The following is a 22,569-nucleotide window of genomic DNA, read 5'->3' as shown; positions in this document are numbered from 1 at the left end:
TTGAGACATAAGAATTAAGATACCTATTTTTTTTATCGTATCGTTTAAAACATAAAACGAAAGGAACTGAAAAAAGCATCTACATTTTGTCATTGAATGCACCACTGCAAATCAAGTCATCCAAGAAAGACAATGGCTGGAGTCATGTGACATGAGCTTAAAACAAAGCTTTTGCCTGAAAATTTAACTTTTTCTCTTTTTTTCCTAAATCTTTTCAGTTAAAAAGGAAAAGGGACTTACGTTTTTCTAACAAGTTAGGAAGCATTTATGAAGTTGCAAATACGAAGCTTCACTACGTTTCAAGACCACCCATGTTGCAGTGAGAAATCGGGGATTCCTGCCTCAGGCACACGATGCCGTGCTTATAGTTATGGCTCCTGGTTTGTTTTCAACAAAGTCTTGCTGCTCTATGGTTTGCATTTTGGAAACAGTTTCACCCTTAAAAGTTAAATTTGATGACTTTGTTGATTATCTGCACAAATGCAACCCTGCCTTATGCAGGGTTATCTGTAACCTGATGGATGCAACTACATCATTATCTGACTGACATGTCACAGTTTGTGACATTGAAGGCTTTTGTGTTTAATTAGATGATCAGCAGCATAAAAGGCCTCAAAAATTTTAACTCGCCTCATTCCTTTTCCCCAAGACTAAAGAAAAAGTCATTTTTAATTAAATCTGCAATTTTTTTGTAGAAAAAAATTAGACAAAAACTAGGAAACTGCCTCAGCAATGGGAAACCTTTGACTAATGACTTCAGCAAAACAAAATCCTTTTGGGCATGTTTACGGCTGATTTTAAATACATTTACAATTTTTTGTAATATCTGTTGAACATGATGTAAAGACTGCAAGTATTGAGGACAACACATATTCTGCCACAGGATTTATTGATACGTTTATACAAGAAACTGAAATTATTTCTGTACCATATTTGTTTGAACACACTGCTAGGTTTGCCCTTGTTTTTTTGCACTCTGTCATGGTCATCAGCTCAAAATGTCACTGTCTGAAACAATCAAAAGGGAGAAGGTTAAATATTTTTGGCTTAACAGTGTGCTTGTGTCTTGGTGTGAACCCCTGTGGGGAAGCAGTCTGGCTGTGCTGTGCATCACAAACAGTGGTTGATCCTTAAATGAAGCATCACATACACAGAGGAACAAACTAAAAATGAAGAAGAAGCTAGTGAGGCGTGAAAAAGCTTTGTAGAGAAAATAAATGTAGGTAAACTCTAGGATTTACAATTGTCCATGTTCTTGGAAAAAAATACTTCTACATTGGAATAAGAGGTGGAAGCCTGAGGTCCACTCTTGTGAAGCAAAGTGTTTTTTAAATTGGAAAAATTGGATTAGGTCAATGCATTTGCCATGTGTTTTCTTTGCTAGAGGCATGAGCATTAATGAAGGGAGCCAGCAAAGTTAATGTTTTCAATATGTATCTAATTAAAGCCGACAAGACTGTTGAGGACTTCCCTGGAAACCAGAGATTTTTGTTCATTCCAGTTTTTTTCCCCCCACAGATATGTACAGAGTCAGACTGTGTGTTGTATGAAAAAAAGAAGGGTCAGTTCAAGCTCTCTTTTTGCTCCACATCAAAGTCAAGTTGTCGCTTGTTGTTGTTGCAAACAAACAAGCTACTCCATTGCCATGCAGTTTAGCGACTTACGCTGTTACTCTTATTATATCACACTAAATATGTTTTGATCCCTGAACCTCTAATGTCACTTATTGAAATGTCAGACCATCAAGACCCACACCTAGTGATTTTCTGTGGAGACTTTGTTTCAGTGTTTCTATTGACGTTGTCATAACATCACCATAGTGGCTTTGGCATGCCTTTAAAACATTGACAATTCCTGATTTTTATTTACTTCTTTCGGGCAACAACCTTAATAAATTTTGTTGGGATTTATGTTAGAGCCCATCATAAAGAAGTACATAAAGTGAATAAAGTGGAATGATTGTGACAAATTATTTATCTTTTATTTTATTTTTTTTGCTTTAAGACAATACAAAACATGCGTGAAACATCAGTGAAAAGTTTGGACACATCCAGTAGTTTCTAAATGGCTTTGAAGACATTTTTGGACTACGGGAAGATGCTTATGATTACTGTTTATTGTAAGATTGAATCAAGCAATTGTATAGATTATAGCACTGCATTGTCCTGCTGTTCTCTCCTTCCCACTTAAACTTCAGAATAAGGATAAGGACTGTATATATAAACCAAAAAGCAATCAAACAAAATAAGCCTTGAGTGGATTTCATCATCATGTAATGTAGCATGTCAGTATGTCAGGAATAATCATTTGCACCATTCGGTTGAAAGTGATTTAGAAAATATATTTCTGACAAATTCATCCATTTTATACATGCTCATGTTATTTGTTCCTGCTTATATCTGCTGTGCAACAGAGCAGCTGGAATAAAACTTTTATGTTTTCTGCTTGCTTTCCTTTCAGTAGCTGAGCAATTAAATGTGCGGCTTTGAAAAAAACACGAGTAGCACCAGCTCAAACATTGGATGTGCCACTAACATGACACATCTGAATTTGTAAACTGGAAATTGGGAAAACTGAGAATGTTGTTTTGCTTATTTTCCAAATTCTGGAGTTATAGACAAGCAACTCTGAGATCCAACGTCCAGTCTGATTTTGTTTTCAGTTTCTCTTTTTTTTTTTTTCAGGAACTGGAACTAAGAAGTTAGACTCAGGGGGAAGAGAGCTGAATGACAGAAGCTTGTGTCCCAAGGGAGGGATTTTTCATCACAGTGCTGCACCAGAGCTGATCGAGGCTTATCTCTATAAATTTCTCACTGCCTCATGACATCACCACAAGCTGACTTTATTTATTTCTTAGGAGTCTGATTGCTAAGAAAACATTCCTTTGTTTCTGATGACAACGGGATCTCATGTAATTTTCCTATGATTCACTATCCTCAATTAATATATTTAAGGACGTGTTGTTAGGACAACACGTGTTGTTCAGCCATGTGAAACGATGTGTGCCAAAGCAAACTATTACTGTTAGGATCTCGGTTTGTTTAATTCAGTTTTGTTCATTTCTGTGTTCCTTCTTTTTTTTATCAGATCAGAAGTGTTTGTGATTTACTTTGTTTCAGTTCTTTCTTGGTAATTCTAGTATATTATGTTTATTTCTTGTCCCTAGTTATTCCTTGTTAATCTAATTTAATTGTGTTTCTTAGCTCTAGTTTTTCTGTAGTAGATTAATTTCCTTGTCTCTTGTGTACTCTAACCCTAACCCTTGTGCCATTTACTCTCCCTTCACACCTGCAGCCTGTTAGCTCATCAGCCCAGACCTTTTGTTCCAGCATTGTCACAGCACCGGGGGTGTCCAAAGTCGGTCCTCTAGCTCCTGCATCCTGCACGTCTCCCTGGTGGTAGTAACAACCTTTTCAGCTGGTCAAGGTTCCTCTAACGAGCCATCATTTGATCCAGGTGCATTAAATGAGGGAGAGAACTGAAACATGCAGGATGCCGGCCCTCCAGGACCCACTTTGAGCACCTTTTACCAGTCTTTACTCTGTTATTTTCTCTCTTTCTTCTCCTTGTCCCCTGCTGTTTTTTTTTTTCCATTTGATTTATGGTTTTCACTCTGCTGTGACTCCCTGTCTCCCCTGTGGTTTTATTTGTAAGTTTTGTCATTTTTTAAAATTAAATAATTAACATGATACATGCTCCCAGCCCCGGTCTGTATTTTGGTCCATTCTCAAACTCACACATTATGACACTTATTGTATGAATTGTGTTTTGTAGTGACCCCACTACATTGTTTTGTGATACAAAAAAAAAAAAAAAACGCCAAGAAAGAAGGTGTATCATCCAATTCCAGGTTGAGGATCTACTGGTTAACAATTTTAGGAAAAAAATATTGCCACAGTAGGACTGCTTCCAAGTGTGCGCAACAGATTGTTGTATTTTTAGAAATGTTTTATAAAAAATACTACTTCCCTATTCCTTTAAAAATATGTGAATTATTTGTTTAGGTCTGTCACTCAAAATCCCAATAGAACAGGTTATAAAATATTGCATTGTGACAAAATGTAAAACATTTAATTGGGTATAAATATGTTCCATTGCTTTGAAATCATGTTTTATTTAAAAAGCAAATGAGCTGTTTTTATTAAACCGAATAGAGTATTCCCATGAAGGCTGCAGATGAAGTAATTGCCTCTGTTGTGCTGAATGCAAGCAAATTACTAGCAATCATAATAAAACTTCAATTTTTAAGTTTTGTCAAAAATAGGATCAGGTTTAGAATGTTATTGAGTTATTCTGAAATCTGAACATAAATTGATGTAAACCACTTTAATGTGGTTCTGGCCACATGTTTAGAGTTAGTTTCTTCAAGTAATAGGAATCTTTAATGCCTCATCAAATCATCTGCATGCTGAAAACATGCAGATGATTGCATATTCTCATTTAAGGTATGTTTTGTGTAGGACAAAGTTTAATTTTAGAGACACATTTGCTGTGTCTCGTGTCTTACAAGAAATATATTTCTTAGTAGAAAGAAAATGGTTTCAAACCAAAAAGTGGTATGAATGATTTTGGGTTTAATATTCAGTAAATTGTTGATGCAATTCAAGAATGTTCTACAGGGATTTTAAAACTTATATATATATATATATATATCTTTTCTTTACTTTCTATTAAAAGAAAACCACTGCCTGACACAGTGGTTATTTAGTTTATGAAGGTTTTAGTTTTAAAGTTGGATCTAGGCATGATAACATTTCCATTGGTGTACAATTAAAGGCTCCAAGTTTAGCTTATTCTACTGTTCATTAACTCAGCAAGCAAATAGGGTATGAAAAACACATTCCATGTGCAAATGACATGGCATCACAAGAGAAAATGTTATCTAAAGGCAAATTCTTCCCTGGACAATGAGCCATTTCACCAATATAAAAAAGTTTCACAGCTAATATTGCATGAGCATATTAGCACATTTACAAAATATCTGTTAACTACAATGCAAATGCTCCTCTATTAATGTTTTAATGAGGCCACAAGTTACAAATCACTGGCCACCAAAGAAAAAACATTTAAACTGACAGTCAAAATTTATTAGAAAAACGTTTCCTGTGATAATAAATAAACACAATAGAAAATAAAAGAAATCTTTTCCAGGCTGCAGTGCGTTTACTATACAGTAACACTGACACGCAAACCCTCATCCACCCCTCTACAATACATTCATTTAAAAGTGCATTATCTCTGAGCACATTCATTTTATCCCCTAAGAAATAAAAACTGTCGACCAAGTTATCAACACCTCACAAGTGAAGCTAAGAGTCACTCTTTCTTGGCTTCTCGTGTCCGTGTATATAAAAAGTTTTCACATTAAGGTGCACCATTCTGTAAACAAAGCAATCCCATTACTGAAGTCCCTGTTGATTTTTTCATAAAATTAATGGAAGATTAAGAATTTAAGTAAGAAAAGTACACAATGTGCTTTCTTTTTCACAGTAGTGTGCCCAACTTCACTGCATTGTGAAGCATTTGTAAAACATAGATTAGTAAGAAATGCTTGTCCGGATGTCTGATGACTTTGCATGCCTATTATATTTTTATGTCTGTGCCTGGAGCAGCTGTCAACACTGAAAAATACAAAGTCTATACAGAAATCAGTGAGGTATGTTCACCCTTCACACCTGCAGTTCCAGCAAAAGAAAGGATATGTGACCTGACAAAACGACCATCTGCTAATGCAAATATTTTTGACAGCATTTTAATTCATGGCAGAACAAAGACTGAGGTGGTATTTCTAAAACACTGAAATCTGTAATGCACATCAGTGTACCCTGTTTTATTATCATTTTTCAGTGCAATACAAAAGGTAAAAAAATAAAATCAAAATACTTGAGCTACATAGGCAAACTTTGCCAGTCTAATGGGCATCAACAATAGGCAACCTACGTAGCGTAGCTTGAGTGTACCACAAAAGCAGCCCTCACTACTTATTCTTATTTAACAAACTTCCCACTCTGTGAAAGAATTTCTCCAGCTTGTTCTCCTGGTGTCCTCGTGTTGCCTGATTGTGGCTGCCTTCTAATGCTGCTTCACCTCTAGGAAGACTTTTGGACTGTGCACGTTTGGAGCCAGGCAACAGAGAGCTTTTCTTTTCAAGGGAGCAGAAAGGTTCAAACCTGCTGTACACACGACTCTCAGCCGATGGCTTAGTGTTTCTTCCAAGAAACGAGGGTTTCTTCTGTATGGTAGTCTTAGCGGGAGGGTTTACTTGGTGATCTTGATGTTCTTCTGTTTTGAATTGTGGCTTTTCTGACACTAGATGGCTTTTGGGTGATGACTTGACAGAACTGGTTGAACTTTGCTGACGTTTTTCTCCACTTTGAATCGACCTTGCGTCATCGTCGGCTGTTAAGGTGTCACTGCTTTCACAAGAATTGAGACTTGTTGTCTCCATGGTTCTGAAATCCTCTTTCCTCTCTGGTATGTTCAGCAAAGATTGCATTTTCTTAGAGCTATTCTTTGGCATGGGCTGAGAATTCATACTGTTAGATTTGTTCGGCAATTCTTTGTTATTGAGATGAAGGGCTGCTGCAGAGACAGTCCTGGTTGGGGGTTTGTGCCAAATACGAATATTTGGGCCCTTTTTGTCTGCAATTTTCTTAACATCATAGTGGGAGAGAGATCGCTGATCTTCATTCATGCTTGTTTTGTAACCACCATTCTGAACAGGCATATCCGCGGTGCTCCTGTTTACTTCTGTCCTGACAAAATGTCCATACATGTGACTCGAGGTCTCATATGGGTGCTCCGTGCTCGACCTCGGATCAGCCACACTGTGCCTCTTCTGCCAACTGTCTGTCAACATGTCCGGGTTTGTAATTATCTGCCCATGTTTACTTCTGCTTAAACTGGAATATGTAGAGTGGTGAGAGTTTTTACCTGAGCTGTAGCTGTCAAAGTTGTCTAAAATTTGCAAGCTCTTTCGCTTCAACAGGATTTCATTGGTGTTCATTCTGTTCTCAGCTGCTGCAGCATCCCAGTGCATTGAATTGTAGTGCAGCGGTGCATTGGGTGCTGCTGAGTAGCCAGTATGGCATGAAGGGGTGTTTATTAATCTGCTTGGCTCTAGGCGTTCTGGTATGGGGCACCTGAGAGCAATTGAGTTACGCATGTGTCCCTGCATGAAGGAGTTAGCTTTATCCACGGTTTCAAACTGGTCTAGATAGTCATATGTGTCTGGAGAGGGAGCATCAGGATTTTTAAGATAAGATTCAATCCTCCATGTGCGCATGAACGACTTTGAAGTTTTCTCCAATGTTGGCAAGTTTTGTTGCATGGAAAGGACTTGTTTATCAAGGCCATTATAAGACTGACGCATGTGTTGACCTCTGCGTATTTGTTGTACTTGCAAATAATTATCCATTGCGTAATTGTGTGGTAGAATGCTAGAGTCTCTATGGATGTTCCAGTTGCTTCCTCTAGGCCTCATGTTCTGTGGGATGCATCCATCTTGTGTTTCCCAGGAGTAACTGTGCCTTTTACACAAATTCATCTCATCTAGGGTTTCAAGTTCCAACTGTGGTGTCTTAATTAAGGGACTAAGGAATTTACCGTCCTCTTTAATGAGTCTGTCTCTTGTCCCGGAATTAATTTCGCAGGTTTTCCAATTTGCTACATCCACGGTATGCCTCATATGGTCATTTCGTCCAATCTTTGGAGCAGAATGATGTCTTGACAACATATGCTGCCCAAAAAAGCTGCTGTTGTTTGTCCCTTCCAGTGGGGTACCGAGCTCGGATCGTACCATCGACCGGGCGTAAAGTGTCCGAAACTCCTCATCGTAGGACTTTACAAGCCGGCCTGTGATGACCTGAACCATGCTTAGATGGATCTTCTCGAAAGACCAAGAGAAGCTGTATAAACAAAACCAAACAAATCTTAACTTAGAGACAAAAAAATAATAATAAACCAGCTGTTCATTAAATGCAATTAATCGCTGGCTTTTGGTGCTGGGTTGGTTTTTACAGCTTTTTAAAAGCTTTGCATAAAATAAACAATTACTAAAACTACAAAAAATAGTATTTTTCTTAGAAGTACAAGATATAAACTTTTCCTCACAAAATGTCAGTGACAAATAATTCTGCAATGTTTAAACTCTGACATTGAAAGCAGTACTATGCTGCTATAGCTGACATTATTTACCTGTACGAGCCATAAATTGCCGTGTGGCAATCGATTAAAAGAAACTTCTGCTCCATTGCTCCATGAAATTTGGCTCCTGATTGACAGAGGTAATCCGGACCTTTCACTGTGCGCACTCTCATGTTCTGTTGCCAGAGAAGTGAAAGGATCATGTCAGCTTTAAAATCACAACAGCTAACAACAAACAAAAGTTCATGTAAGGCATTCAGCAGAATGTGCTGCCTTCAGTTTGATGAGTCACTGAGTTTCTTTTTTATTGGCACGTAATGTGCTCTCAAAGGGAAATTTTAAGGGTGTGTTTGACACTTGTGAATACCTTGCTAATAATTATGACTCCACCCCAAAAAAAACATGTATCATCAAATCATTTTTCCTCTTCTTGCATCACAAAAGACAAGACCTGTTTCACACAACAGTTTTTCAGCTTTTGCAGGCGCAAAACGTAAGTGGTGAGGTTCTATACAATGTACAAAGTCAACTATCAGGCAGCAGGTGTCTCTCTCTTTCAGTTCAGTTTGGTCACATCTAAGTAACATGACAACTTAGATGTAATTTGTGAACACTGACACTGAACAAACTACATTTAATTTGAACAGATGTAATTATATGACATAGCAATAAATATGTTCTGCTTACTGGCCATTTTTTTTACATTTTACATATTTTATGAACTCACTCTCAGCTGCTGTAGTTTGATATCGTAATCATCTGCCATCTTGAGGAAGCTTTTAAAATTGTCATCGTCTAACAACACGTAGACTGGCACGCCTCGCATAGAAGCATCCACGATTTCTTTGAAAATATCAACATCTGTGAACTTGTCCATCACAATAGCAATGACCTTCAAAGAGAAAGCAGAATGAATATTGAGCATTTTGTCATTCAATTGCAATTACATGTGTGCATGTGCAAAGAAATTAAAACAGGACCTATTAAAACAAATGTACACATGTTCTAACATCAAAGATCAAATGAGGACATGCAATATGTATTGCAAACAAAGTTTTATAGTAAAAAAAAAAGTGAAAGAAGCATATCACAGAATATTTATCAATAAAAAAAACATTGATTATTTCAGTTAGGAGAGACTTCAGAAATTAATTTTGTACAAGTTCTTGTTATAAAACTTGTAAAAATTATATCTTACAAGTGAAAATAGTGGTAAAAATGGTATATACAATTTATTCCTGTGATTATGGTGAAATTATTGATTAAACTAACGTATTTTCTTTTTATTTGCATTCAATACACACAATTTGACAAAAGAACACATACAATTTGATTTGTTCCATTTAAAAAACTAAAAGCAATTGTCATTTTAACTACAACCCCTAAGAGATGTTAAGTATTAATAAAGAAATAACTAAATGTATTTAAATATTTTGATATGTCTGTCAAACATTTGATTTAGACTGCATGAGAAATAGTCACAAAAAGTTGAGTCTTGAAAGCTATTTGACTCATTGAGAACAAACCTTTTTTTGTTTTAGAATATCCAAATCTTACACAGTTGTCTGAAACATAATTTGTTTCTCATGTCTTCTGACTAAGTCTGATGACGGTAACTGAGAATTTGAGAAAGGTTTGGCCTTGTGACTTTGTGGCATTTCTGGAAAATGGTTCTTTGTGTTTCCTTAAGAAACTAAGCTGTAGAACCAGATATTTCCTAATCCAGCCCAGAAGACACTCCTTTACTCTGAATTGAAGAGCCGCAGTCGTCATCAGCAATCTGGCTGCATAGAGGGAGGGAGTGCTTGCAACATACGTTGGACAGTTAAAGAGACAGAAATATTAGGGTTTAAATAGAGAAAATATGAGATTGATGTTGATTGACATTATTTATGCTTTTGGGCTAACATTAAGTCGGTGGACAATATGTCAAACTACTGCAGTTTATTCTGATATAGCTACTTTGGGGCTTAAATGCAGAATTGTGTGTAAAAAAATCCTGGATAGGTGGTTTTCTATTGAAAAGCATTTTTTCTTACAAAATACTCTGTTTAATGTGGATGGTGGATGCAAACCGTAGAGAGTCCATACTGTAAAATAACTGCTTTAGAGTTGAAAGGGCCTATTGCCTGATTTTTGTTTAGCTTTGCTGCCTCTGTAAGTGTACAGTTGCAGGCTGTTTTAATTACCGTTCTTGCATCCTGAATGTGCTTCCGGATCACCTCCTTTATGGTCGGGTTGTTGAGTCTAGGTGGATGGTAGAGCAGATTGATATTAGTCGGATGTTTTTCATGCTGGACATGTGGCCAACCCAAATCCAGATTTGGCGTTTCCACGTCTGAGTGAGTGGGCCAGTACGTCCCAGATGACGACTGGTTGTCTGTTGGGTCGACGATTTCTTCTGTCTGGTTTTGGGATGGCAGCTGTTCGATATTAGAGGTGAGGAAGACAATCTCATCTTCTGAGAGGAAGCTCGCGATACGTTCTTCTTTTAGGAACTCAAAATAACTGTCTCTGCCGTCTTTAATAAGACGATCGATCGCCAGGCGATATGACTCCTTGTAATGAGGCTGGACAAAATCCTCATGTTTAACCTCGCCTCTCAGTGATGACAGCAGGGAAAACTCTGTTGAGTCCATCTCCCCGGACTGTTTGTTTACGACCTGTTGGAGGCAATAGAGACACAAGGTCCTGTCAGTGAGCAAACATCGAAACAAAACAAAAAATTCTGCTGCATTTACGGAAAAAGGGTTTTTGGTGTCAATATCTTAAATTTCCCTTGTTGTACCAGTGTTTTAATTGCAGTCTATTCAAGTTGATTATTTGATTTAGCAAAAAAAAACAAGAGTTTTAAATACAGATAACTTAAAGTATAACAATGGAACATTGATGTTTACTACTTATATCTTAAAAATAGAGAGAAAAGCAATAGATCTCTGAGCAAATTGTCAAAAAAAGAGCCTGTCATTCCTAAATACAGCCAAATCACATGGTACTTCTGTGGTATGTCAACTACGGTTGCAACTCTCAACACATAAATAATCCTGGCTTTAACTAGAAAAGCAAAGTGCGGTGAGGAATAATTGGAAGTACTCCAACTTTACACGGAAGTGGGATACTTATGGCTGAAGTGCGATCATCAATCAAGGAATATCTTTGACCCCAACTTAACCACATTTTTGTGGCAAGAAGAAGGATCAGTGGAATATAACTGCTATGCCCCATTACAAGCTAATTGCCATTAGATTCGCACATGGCTAATTATGTATTTGTGCATTTTATCTATGTTTACTCTAAAGCAGGGTGTCTAATTGCAGAGGATTCATACACAGCAGTCTGTGTATGAAATAACTACTGAGATACAAACAATGAAAAGTACAACTAAGTATATTATTATTGCATCAAACACTTTGTTTTGGACATATGACAGCCATCTTGATTTGAATGATTTAGCTTTCCCAGTTGAAGTTCACACCTCTGGGGATTTTTTATTATTATACAGAACTCATATATTTAATAGTGAAAAACTGTATAAAATAAACAGAAATAAATCCAAATTATTTTCTATCAGTTTTTCAAATAGTCTGTTTTTCATTCCCACAAATGTAATGATGAGTTTTTATGTTCAGCCTTATCTCTCTATACATGAATCTGTTTTTTGAAAATATTCAGGTTAGGCTGAATTAGTTGCCAAAATAGACCAAGCTGATCAGCAGATTTAACAGAGTCTGACAGGTAATAATCAGACGGATTAGAGGCCATTTACATTTTCTGACTTCTTAGCAGACATTTTTTAACTTTTCTTAATGAAGATTGTTGTTTGACTAATAAAATTTGCACTTTGAAAAACAAAGCTGTAGATGTGAAAGGAGCATGTAAGCAATTATTTTAAAATGTCAAAAAAAACTGTTGCAGCAGCATTAATAAATTTTATCCACACATTAAAGCACAACCCAGAGAAAGACTCTTTAGTCACGCATTTTATTCAAAACTCTCACATTCCAGTAAAATAAGTTGCTATACTTAAAAAAAAAAAACTTTTTGTTCTTAAAGAGCCCCAAAGCACAAAAAAGTAATCATATTAGTGCTACGTTCAACAATGACTTACATTTTGATAGTGACCTTTGTGGAAATCCCCAAGACTGCTCGTAAAATATCCTACTTCCATTTAGCTTGTGTTCAGTGTTGGGGCGGCTTGTGAGAGCCAGCTGGGAGAGACAAAGACAGGAGGCATCTGAACTTGATCAGCAGTCTGAAGTGGGAGGGTGTGGATTCTTGTTTCAACATGCAAATAGTCCGGTTTGAAACTGGCTCCTCTGCAGACAACAACCTGTTTGAGACATTAAGCCACTCCCCCTCTTGTCTACAAGAACAAAGTTCACTTTAAGGAAAATCAAGATAATGACGACATGAGGAGGTTTTAGTGAATTGCTTCAGCGTTAGTTCTTGTCACAGTGTTCTGGGACTCCTGGAGATTAAATCCATCATCCATGACCTAGTAACTAGTTAAGGTAGATTTTAGTTAATTGTATCAATTTTATCAACTATTTATCTCAGTTGCAACTGATTCCTGGATGAGTACACTATCCTTTTCCTTTTTGTTTATTAGTTCTTGTTCACTGGAGTGTGCAGATGAGAGATAAAAATGTCAATTTGTGAATTCTTGTTCAGCATTTTGTGCCCCAACTGTGTCAATACTTGGACAGAGAGTTTCTTTATATGGAGCATTTTTCATGGGAAGTTGAGGCCCTTTCATTTGATGTGACTTTATGGGGGGCACAGAGCAGAACGATACTGTATGTGAGCAATTTTCCACAGAAAAAATATGCATCATTGTAAAAACAATAAATGCTCCGTTTGTTTTTTTCTAAATATAACTAACATTTTAGTTATATTTCTTTTACAGATTTTTACCTGTTTTTACCTGTAAAATAAAAATACCATAAAGTCTGAAGGTTACACCATATCTAAACTTTAACATTTTCAAGAAGTAAATTTTCATTTACAAGGCACAGTATATCGTGTCAGAGTACTTTAGTTTAACACAAAGTACATTAAATAATGATTAAATAATGTCTGACAATAAATCTAATCAAATTTTATCATCCGTGGAACCCCTACTTCCTACAAAATTGCTCAAAAGTGCAGCTCATATTGATCAGACATAAGCATATTATTTGACATTAAGTCTATATTGTTTCCTTTAGATTCAATCAAAGATCATGAATAAAGGAAAGCAAATCCTTCTAGCAAACAAAGGATAAATGGAACATTAACTAAACTCAACAACAAAAGATCTGTCAGAACTTTATTAACGGAGTTTATTTATTCTGCTACTCAAAAGGCAAGGCATGGCAGATTATTTGTATTGGACTTTTCTGCAGCAAAGAAACTTAGTGTTTTATATGCTGAAGAAAAAAACAAAAAACAGATGTCACCTTGTAAAATAAATTTGCATTCTGCATGCTTCAAATGAATGTAACATGGTTGTCTTTCTCACAATAGTTAAATTGAGTCTGAATTTGTTTTGTGTATCTTCTGTAAAGGCCTCAACAGTTAAATATGTCCAGATTAGACATAACATAAGGACGAAGCACTTATGGGTCTCTTTATTTCAGCCTAAAATGCCCTGCTCTGCAGATCATTAATGCCACTGGATTACAAAAAAACCTGGTGTGAAATCTGGCATCAAAATGTTTGCAGCAGAGTCTTTCAGTGCTGTAAGATGGGACTTTCGTGGATCAAACTTGTTTTCCCCTAACATGTTGACACCTGTTGAATTGGATAAAGATCTTGGAAAGTTGGAGCTTAACTCAAGTTCTTGGGTTACTTTTAAAGTAACCCAAGAACTTTCTGTAGTTTGGTTAAATTTCAAGATAAGGTTTCATTTTCCTTAGCCTATGTCATAAAATAAAAGACACAAACAAACACAGATCAAAAATAAAAAATAAAAATAAACACATGACTCAACATGTTACATTATACCTGTAGAACAGGCTGCTTTGAAAGACAGCTGTTCACGGAAAATGTTTTAACAACCATCAGGTGAAAAAACCTTTTCCCCATCTATATGTTATCAGCCCTGAAGCTTTTTTTAATCTCGGGCAAGCATGCAGGTTTTGCATTTCAAAACTCTCCAGAGGCTTCATATAACATTTGGTTAAATAACACCGCACACATTCTCAACACCCAATAAAATGCCCTGGGAAGTTAAAGTGCAGGTGGTTTATGCAGAGACTCCTCCTATCTGCAGCTTAAGATTCAATTCAACGATTAGTGTGTGAATGTGTGCGTGAATGAATGTTGACTGGAAACCTTTTGGGTCTTCTGGACTTGGTGAAATGCTATACAAGAACAGGCCATTTACCATGATGCTTGTTCATAACAACACTTTGACATTTTTGAAAAAAGCAGAATCCTTTCTTTCTTCGAAAACAAAATGATTCAGAAAATTCCTTTTAAAAATGTTTATATTTATAAAGAGCCACTGCACTTTGGGAGCTGCACTTTGTGTGAACAGAAAAATTAAGCAATTCATAGGAATACTTTTATAAGCTCCTGCTAAAACATCAGAAATGTATATTAAGTAAAGCAGCTATTATTTTAAAAAGTTGAGAAATGGAGCAACAACAGTCTTTCAACAGTTTGTTCCCTCTTTGTGCTTCAAGCACAAAAGTTAGGAAAAATTAGATAACTGCAGTAAGGCTTGTTATGCCTGTAATCTTGGGTGTGTGGTAATAAATGCCGTTGCTATTGTTTCAGGACTGTGTTGAACTTTGACTTCCTCCTTCTTTGACCTTATGGTTTATGTTATATCTTGAGTTTATCATGCTTATAGACTGGGTGGGTATGAAAGAAATGTACTGAATCTGTAGGTAAGAACGTACAGGCTAAATGTTTTGTGTTGAAGTCTTTGCTCTCATCTTGTACAACATACTTTAATACATCTGACTGAAAGATTTTCACCTCAACAGTGTCCGGATATGCTCATTTTCCCACCACAAAGTTATCAAGAGTTTATTTGTCCTGAAGTTTCCTCCTTATGAGTCACCTCTGGTGACACCCAGTCTCTGCTAAGTCTTCAGGCTGTTCTCAGCTGCTGCTGGCAAGTCTTAGCAAGTCCGACAATCAGTTACCTGCTGCTATGACATTTGGGTAAACATGAATATAATCAAGCTGTAGGAACACAAAGAGTTTGTGTTATTTGTGTGTTTTTGCGCCACCTTTGCTCTGTTTTAGCACTATTTGTTTTCGACAGTAAAAAAACACAAGTACAAACTTCACAACAGATTCAGGAATGTCATTCTCAGAGGGTTGTTTACAACCCATAAAACGAGCACCATCAAAGGTGACAACAGATGTAAAGTATATGTTTGACAGTAACTCCTTCAATTACTGTGAAACATGCACAGTTTAATCTCTACTTGTCTGCAGAGGTGCAGCTTAAAGAACAGCAACGAAAGCTGCTTAGCTAGTTTTTCTTGTGTGGTTGTCACACTTTGCACAGTGGTTTATATGGGCATAGCATGAATTTAAATGTTGTGCAAATGTGTGGAGACCGCAGCATTATGTAGTGGGTAACCACAGCATCATTTGCAATTCTTAGTATGAACAAGCAAAGAGAATTAACTAAGATAAGAATTTTATGCATACATTTACTGTTTGCTTTAATGTCTCATTACATCTCATTTTCTCTCTCAGGGTTCAACAAGTAGAGCATCTAACTAGGATTTAATTACTGGCTGAAAGACACTCTGGCCAAGGTTGCTGCACATGGGTCTATTATAAAGCTGAATGGTACGCTGACCTTGCACTCTCAGTAATACCACGAGAATTACAAATCAACATAGCATTGAACAATAGCAGCAGACCGCTAATGCTAGATATTTATATTTTACTGAGGCTTACATCTGCAAAATAAAGAAACAGTTATTAGATTTGCATCTGAGTCATCTGAATTAAGTCTTTAATACTTAAAAGCATAAAAGACAGGCATCCTACATGTACAGCTTTATTCAGGGTCACAGTGAGAAGACATGGAAAAATGTATTTAAACATAAGACATTTTGAAGGCTGAAAAGCTAAATGAGCCACTGGTACCACACTGGTCCCTGGTCACACTATACTTGGTTCTCGTCAACTTTTACTTCTAAAGTCTTTTTCTGAAATAAGTTCTGGTTGATGCACATATAAAGAAAAAGTGATGGATTAACAAGTATGCCCCAGTAGTCAGTTGACAGAAATTTACCTAACATAAAAGCTACACTGGATTAGCTTCTATGTTAATCCATAGTCTGCAATTTAAAATATTCAAAATTGAAATAATTGACACACAGAATCACCATTTTTGGTCACTCCTTATTCACACCCACATTATTTTTGTGATTCATCATGCATGGCTTTTCACCATGTCAATCATTTTATTATGTCATCTATATTTTTTTTAAATGACATCACTGGCAGCTACTTGTGAGTGCAGGCATGATTTTTCACAGGTAATTTGGAATTGCTAATTGCCAAATTAGTAATTTGGGAATTAGTTTGAAATAAGTCACGTCCCATTAGCAATTTATAATGTGACATCTTTCCAACAAAAACAGTGATTTTGATGGCTCATTGCTTGTGAATTGCCTGTGTAGTACATACAGTACGCGTCTCGCAAAAAATGGAAAGCTGAGCTCATCTGACTCACTGAAACATCTAGCCCTCACAGTAGTTTAAACTGAAAAGTTATTTGAATGAATCACGGAATAATAAGGATAATAAGCAAAAATAACAACAAAAAAAAAGTTAAATTCCTTTTGCATTGTGCTGCAGGTTAGGACCACTATGCTCTCAAACAGAATTGCTAACTCATTCTGTCAGACAACATCGATCTCCAGCCGAGAACTCTTGTTAGAAAGAAGAACATGAAAGCGCAGTTTGACACTCAGCTGGTGGGGCGCACGCCCGTTTTTACAAAGCTGTTCTTAAACCACAGATCTTTTTACTTGTTTGCATTGTTTTTTGGCATGCTTGTATGGCTTGATCTGATAAAATGGAAAAAAAAAATTGGCATTTAAAATGTAGCCTTCCATAAAATAAGAAGATGCTCATCTTTTTCCAATAAAGCTAAACATTCAGATGAAACCAAGGATGAAAAATATGCTCTGTAGCCATAATCTGTTGAGAGCCCTCTTCTTCTGTAATCTCTCAGCCAGAAGTCTCTTACAAGGAATCATACAGCTGGGGCTTTGCTTGTGCTCATACCAAAATTAGAACTGCATTGAAAACAAGCTGCATGAACTGCAACAGGATTGTGTCATTAACACGTTAAGGACACAAGAAGGGGGTGTTGGAATAAATAAACAAATACATCCCTTACACTCTTGAAGCTCATAATGTTTAAATATATTTTATGACATCATCTCATAGTATTTTGGCATCCTATAAAAAAAGTCTTTAATCTGTAGCAGTGATAAATAACACAAAGACATTGGGACTTTTGTGATTTAAAGGTACGTTATTGTGTTGTTTTTTTTATTATTTTTCATCCATAAGATGACAGACTTTTTCCTATAAATGACAAGAGAAATGGGATTAGAAGGTAAATGCAAGATTCAGTAACTCAACTCACAGGTAAATGAAACATGTTTTAATGCAACTGTAAGGAAACTAATTTATATTTGTCTATGAACCTGCAGCTGGTGATATCACTTCATTGTTACCATCTATACTCTGAATACAAACAGTGTAAACAACTGAAATCTTTTACCCACCGGGAGTTCTTCTGACCCCCTAACAAGATCTCATTCAGAGTGCCAGACAGACATCCGTATCTCATTCAGGGACATCATTATCATTTCCTTGCTGGCTAAAAATGACCTTTACATTATCATGTAAAAACTCCATCCAACCAGTTTCAGCAAAACTGATCTGGCTGCTTGTTAATCTTTTTGCCACAAGCTGGACTGTGGCATGATTGCAAACATGCTCACAAGAAGTAACCCTGGTTTTAATATTAAAGGCAGGGGAGGGGAAGAGGGTGTAGTATTGTGAGAAATCAACTTTTTTGAGATTTATATCATGTTGAGGTGTTGATTTGATTTTTTAACACATTTGAGGAATCCTTAAATCTCCCATGGCTCCCATCCAGGAGTGTCCATATGTTTTTTGTTTTTTTTTTTTACACATAGCAAAGCCTATTTACCCAAAGCTCCTGTAGTTCCCAGAAAAGCATTCTCCCCCACACAGCTCCTCAAGACTAGCAGCAACAGCAATTAGCAAACACCTCATGTAACAGAGTGTTTACTGAGGTGCTTCTGTAAACTACTTTTGAGCACAAAGCTGCCAAGAATGGTTGTAAATGTGCTGAAGAAAGTTCTTAAAGACACAGAGGCCAATTTCAAGGTGTCAAATTGCAAAGTCAGAATTCTTCTAAGTCACGTTTGACATAAACAGCATTTTTACAACAACAGAAGGTGATATAGTGACTTAATTGTGCCATAAAATGGCTTTATGAGCCTGAAATATTCATAATAATGCAACTTTATGTTTAAATTATATATTTACACACACTTTTTTTCTTATTCTGTGACATTAAATCAGACTGAACTTGTCTTGTTTTAACTCTCCGTAGGCATTTCTTGCCTTAATGAGACATTTCTTCCACATCTCTTCATTTTCCTGAATGCTTAAATAGAGGGCAACTGGACTTTTTCCTTTGTATTTTGTAAATGTTTTGACTCGCATCCAAAGGCTTCTTCAGTGTTTGGTGTCCTCCCATAAGATTCTCACAATGGAAAAAGGCCCATCCCATCGGTAGTTCAGGATTACTGTGATAGCGTTTATGTTTCTGACGAGGTCATTCAGACGGAGATCTAAATGGTGAGACAATTGTATTATTATAAGAGAACTCAGGTTATATTCATACCCTAAAGTTAAACGTCTTTTTACACTGTTCCTGAAAATATCTGGTTTCAACTGTGTATTATGAATCTTTCACTTTACCTTTTCAGTAAGGACACCCAAGATGGATGAATAACCAAAGGAACTGAAGAACTGTTAAAAAATTTTTTATGAATTAGCTCATCGAGGCAATGATATAATCACCACACCCGACGGAAGTAGTGAACTTGCTTGAATGTGAGTCCAAAAAGTGAAAGTGCTTGTAAAATGTCTTGATCTTTGGCTCACACATTCGGGATATCAAATTACTACTGGAGCAAAATACCAAGGGCTAATAGAAAAGTTAGAAGAGAGTTGGTTAAATTTAACAAAGCAATAAGAAGACATCCACAGATGCCAGTACTATTACAAGTTCAGAGGAAGAAGAAATAATGACTGACAAGCTTCAAGATCTAATTTTATTTTTCATATTACCGTAGAAGGCGTTGGTGGGAGGTTTGCGTGCTGCAGTGGACCAGAACCGAGCAGGGGGAGTTCAGTGTTTTAACCCAGCAGTTGGTGCTTTCTTAGGGACCTTTTGTTTGCTTAACATGATGAAATGTACCATTTTAAGTCAACTACTACGCTACTAAATGTTTTTAAGCAAAATATATATATATATATATATATATATATATATATATATATATATATATATATATCCATAACCAAGCTACCTCAATTTTTATTGTAGGAACATTGTGAATGGCTTTACATTTTTATTGCATATTGGTTCAAGACAACCTGAACGTTCACATGTGGCCTTCAGCCACAGACAAATCTGAAGTTTATTAAATGAAGACGTGCCCTTTAGAGATCTGAAATTTAGCTCAGAACTATATGCCTGTCACAGGCTGCTGAGGGAGATAACAGTCCACTGAGCCTTAGTGTAAACTTACAGACAGGTGGTAAAACATCCGAACATTATTAGCTGCTGTGGTCAGGTGGGATTCTAGTTGTTTGGTTTTCTCTTGAGCATTGCTCCGTTTTATGGAGGTGAAGGAAAAGACCTGGTTTTGAAGTAGCTAAAACTTGAAGTTGTTAAAAGGAATTCTATTAATCCCATATATAGAATAAATTATTGTACTACAATTTAAGGTACTGCAGTATTTTATTGTCACCATTTATAGATACACATTTCTTCCTGCATCACACAGTCCAAGAGAAAGTTGGAATTTATTTTTTTCTCTTGAAGGACAACTTGGATGCTTTACTTTCCATAAGCACTCAGAGTTTACAAAGTTTAATGCAGTACGTCTTCAAGCATGTCTTCAACTTCGAGTGAAGAAAAACAGCCGTAGTGATGCATGTAATCGTAGTACCTGAGAGTGTATAAAAGGTGCGCCTTGACACCACTTACACTTTATTTGTGTCTAGAAAGTACCACAACCAAATATTATACACAGCTAAAGGGCCGGGGCCAGTCTCTTAATCTGATCCACTATCTGATGCTTATCAGATCAGATATCAGCCTCAGGGCACCAAGTCATCAAAGCAACACTGTCCTTGTTGCTAGAGGTCATACTTTGATTTAGTCGCAGACATTTTAATAGATAGCTGCGTATGTAAATAAAAATAAAATCTGTAGTTTCACATTCTTAGAGCTGCTTGTGATTTAAACAAAACAATGCAACGTTTCTGTGTTGTGTTTTGTGCAAACTTAGCTTTAATCTCCTTTTTAAGAGCTGTTTTATTTTTTAATACTCTTTGTTTTTATCCGATGAATCTTTAGTGTTTATTATTGTATGAGTAGGTTCAGCAGACAACTGTAAAATTTTGTTCAGGATCAACTTTATAAGTGTCGTCCAGCTGCTACATCTCACTGGATGCAATAGATTTCAGACCGTTTTAATGTACAATGAGAGTAAAGCATTGGCTCCAGTTGTCAGGATTCTGGTGTGTTAGTTTGTTTTTGTGTGAGTGTTCTTTCAGAGAGTAGGTTAGTGGAAAGACGTTACTGGCTTTGCTCGGCCTGCACATTTGGGGTTAATCAGATCATCAGGAGACTGGGGACTTCAGGACCAGGAGAACCTTCACTCTCGGCCCATTGATGAACTTAGATGGTAGTCTTGAGCTTGTATGTTGTGGATTGTTGTGTTAAAGTTACATGTCAGCACAAGTCATCTTTACTTTCTTGTGCTCTAGGGTTCATCTCAATCTCGTGAGCTTCTCCAGAGTCTCCTGTGCAACAGAATGTCTCCTCGGTTGCTCTCTGCAGCTCTGATGTCATCAGTTTCTCTCCTGTCTGCCTGCCCTCCATCAAAGCTCCCCACCATTAGATTAGATCAAGATTCTCAAACTCACTGTTAACCTCCATGCTTTCCTCTGAAGCATTTTCTTGCTCCTCACTTAACAGCAGACCTTTACCTCTAATCATAATACAGGAAGTCGCCTTTTCTCATCATAAACTACCCGAGTTTCACTCTCCCTTCCCAAACCCCAAATATCCCACCTCTCTCTGTCTGGATAGTTGGTACATATATGAATTACACAGAACAATGTTTTGAAGCTTTTATTTCTGTCGATTTCTTCCTAACAGCTAAAACATGACTATATTAGAATGTCACATCAGATCAATAACATAATTTTAATGCAGCTATATGGGTCTAATGAAAAATATGTTTAATACTTGCTTAAAAGTAGTTATTTTCAAAAGGTACTTTTAGTCTGACCAAAGAGTCTCATTGGAACCACATTTTAATTTACTGAATACAAGTGTAGATCATAGATATGGATCACACACAGGAACAGCCTTCGAAGTAGAGCTACTGATTCACCCACCAGCTCGGTGTCATCCAAGTGGTAAGTCCAACTGAAATAAGAAGTTGCCATGGCACCAGACAATAACAAAAACATTGTACTGTAACTGCGCCATGTGTACTTAGAGCTGTAAATAATCCATCCTACTATTCAGAGGAGGATAACGTCAGTGGGAAACGGCTAAGGTGTGGTAACTTTCTGCTCTCACCTGGGGAACTCTGTGCCCTTTCAACCAGTCATTAGGCTTCTACTCAACAAACAAAAATCATATTACTTATTATACATCGAAGGAGTTATCCTGGTCTTCTCTGAAAATTGTAGCACCTGGTGTCAAAAAGAAACACGTTTTTCCCATAGCATCATTCTATCAATTTACCTAGAAGATCTGTTTACTTAAAACCATGATGCTTCTTTATTGATGGCTTTTTTTTTTCTACTGATAGAGACCAGTAGAAAAGGATCATGACTGACATTAAACACATTTCCTTCCAGGAATGCAATCTGATAGTTGAAGAACTGAAGATTTTCATCTATCTTTCAGATTTTTATTCACGCTTTAAGGATTTCAGATGGAATCTTTCCATTGTTTATATTTCAGCTTCAAACTTCATGTTGCTGCTGCTTTATGTTTTAAAATGTTATTCGCTGCTGAACTCAGGGACATGAATTTATAAGTAACTTAGCAATTTTAATAATTGCAAACCTGCACATCTACTCTTCAATGATAAGGACAAAAGT

At 36.6% G+C, this 22,569-nt stretch overlaps 1 protein-coding gene across 1 annotated transcript; it reads right to left on the bottom strand.

Moving 5' to 3' along the window:
- Positions 1 to 5,141: 5,141 nt before the first annotated feature.
- Positions 5,142 to 12,408, bottom strand: fam83b (family with sequence similarity 83 member B). The gene is made up of 5 exons (XM_008429798.2): positions 12,254 to 12,408; positions 10,335 to 10,808; positions 8,873 to 9,037; positions 8,197 to 8,321; positions 5,142 to 7,907 (listed from the first exon to the last, which is right to left on the bottom strand). Exons 1-5 carry the CDS (start codon positions 12,311 to 12,313, stop codon positions 5,978 to 5,980), a joined length of 2,754 nt encoding a protein of 917 aa, XP_008428020.1. The 5' UTR covers positions 12,314 to 12,408; the 3' UTR covers positions 5,142 to 5,977.
- Positions 12,409 to 22,569: the final 10,161 nt, after the last annotated feature.

This window comes from Poecilia reticulata, linkage group LG15 (assembly GCF_000633615.1).
Source record: "Poecilia reticulata strain Guanapo linkage group LG15, Guppy_female_1.0+MT, whole genome shotgun sequence".
Taxonomy (NCBI): Eukaryota; Metazoa; Chordata; class Actinopteri; order Cyprinodontiformes; family Poeciliidae; genus Poecilia; species Poecilia reticulata.
This window is presented reverse-complemented; position numbering and strand designations above follow the sequence as displayed.

Excerpts from the sequence above, each read along its gene's own strand:
- fam83b (XM_008429798.2), bottom strand. The coding sequence starts at position 12,313 with ATGGAAGTAGGATATTTTACGAGCAGTCTTGGGGATTTCCACAAAGGT. Across the intron at positions 9,038-10,334 it reads ACATTCAGGATGCAAGAACG|GTCATTGCTATTGTGATGGA; the intron begins GTAATTAAAACA and ends TTCTCTTTGAAG. Across the intron at positions 8,322-8,872 it reads TCAAACTACAGCAGCTGAGA|AACATGAGAGTGCGCACAGT; the intron begins GTGAGTTCATAA and ends CTCTGGCAACAG.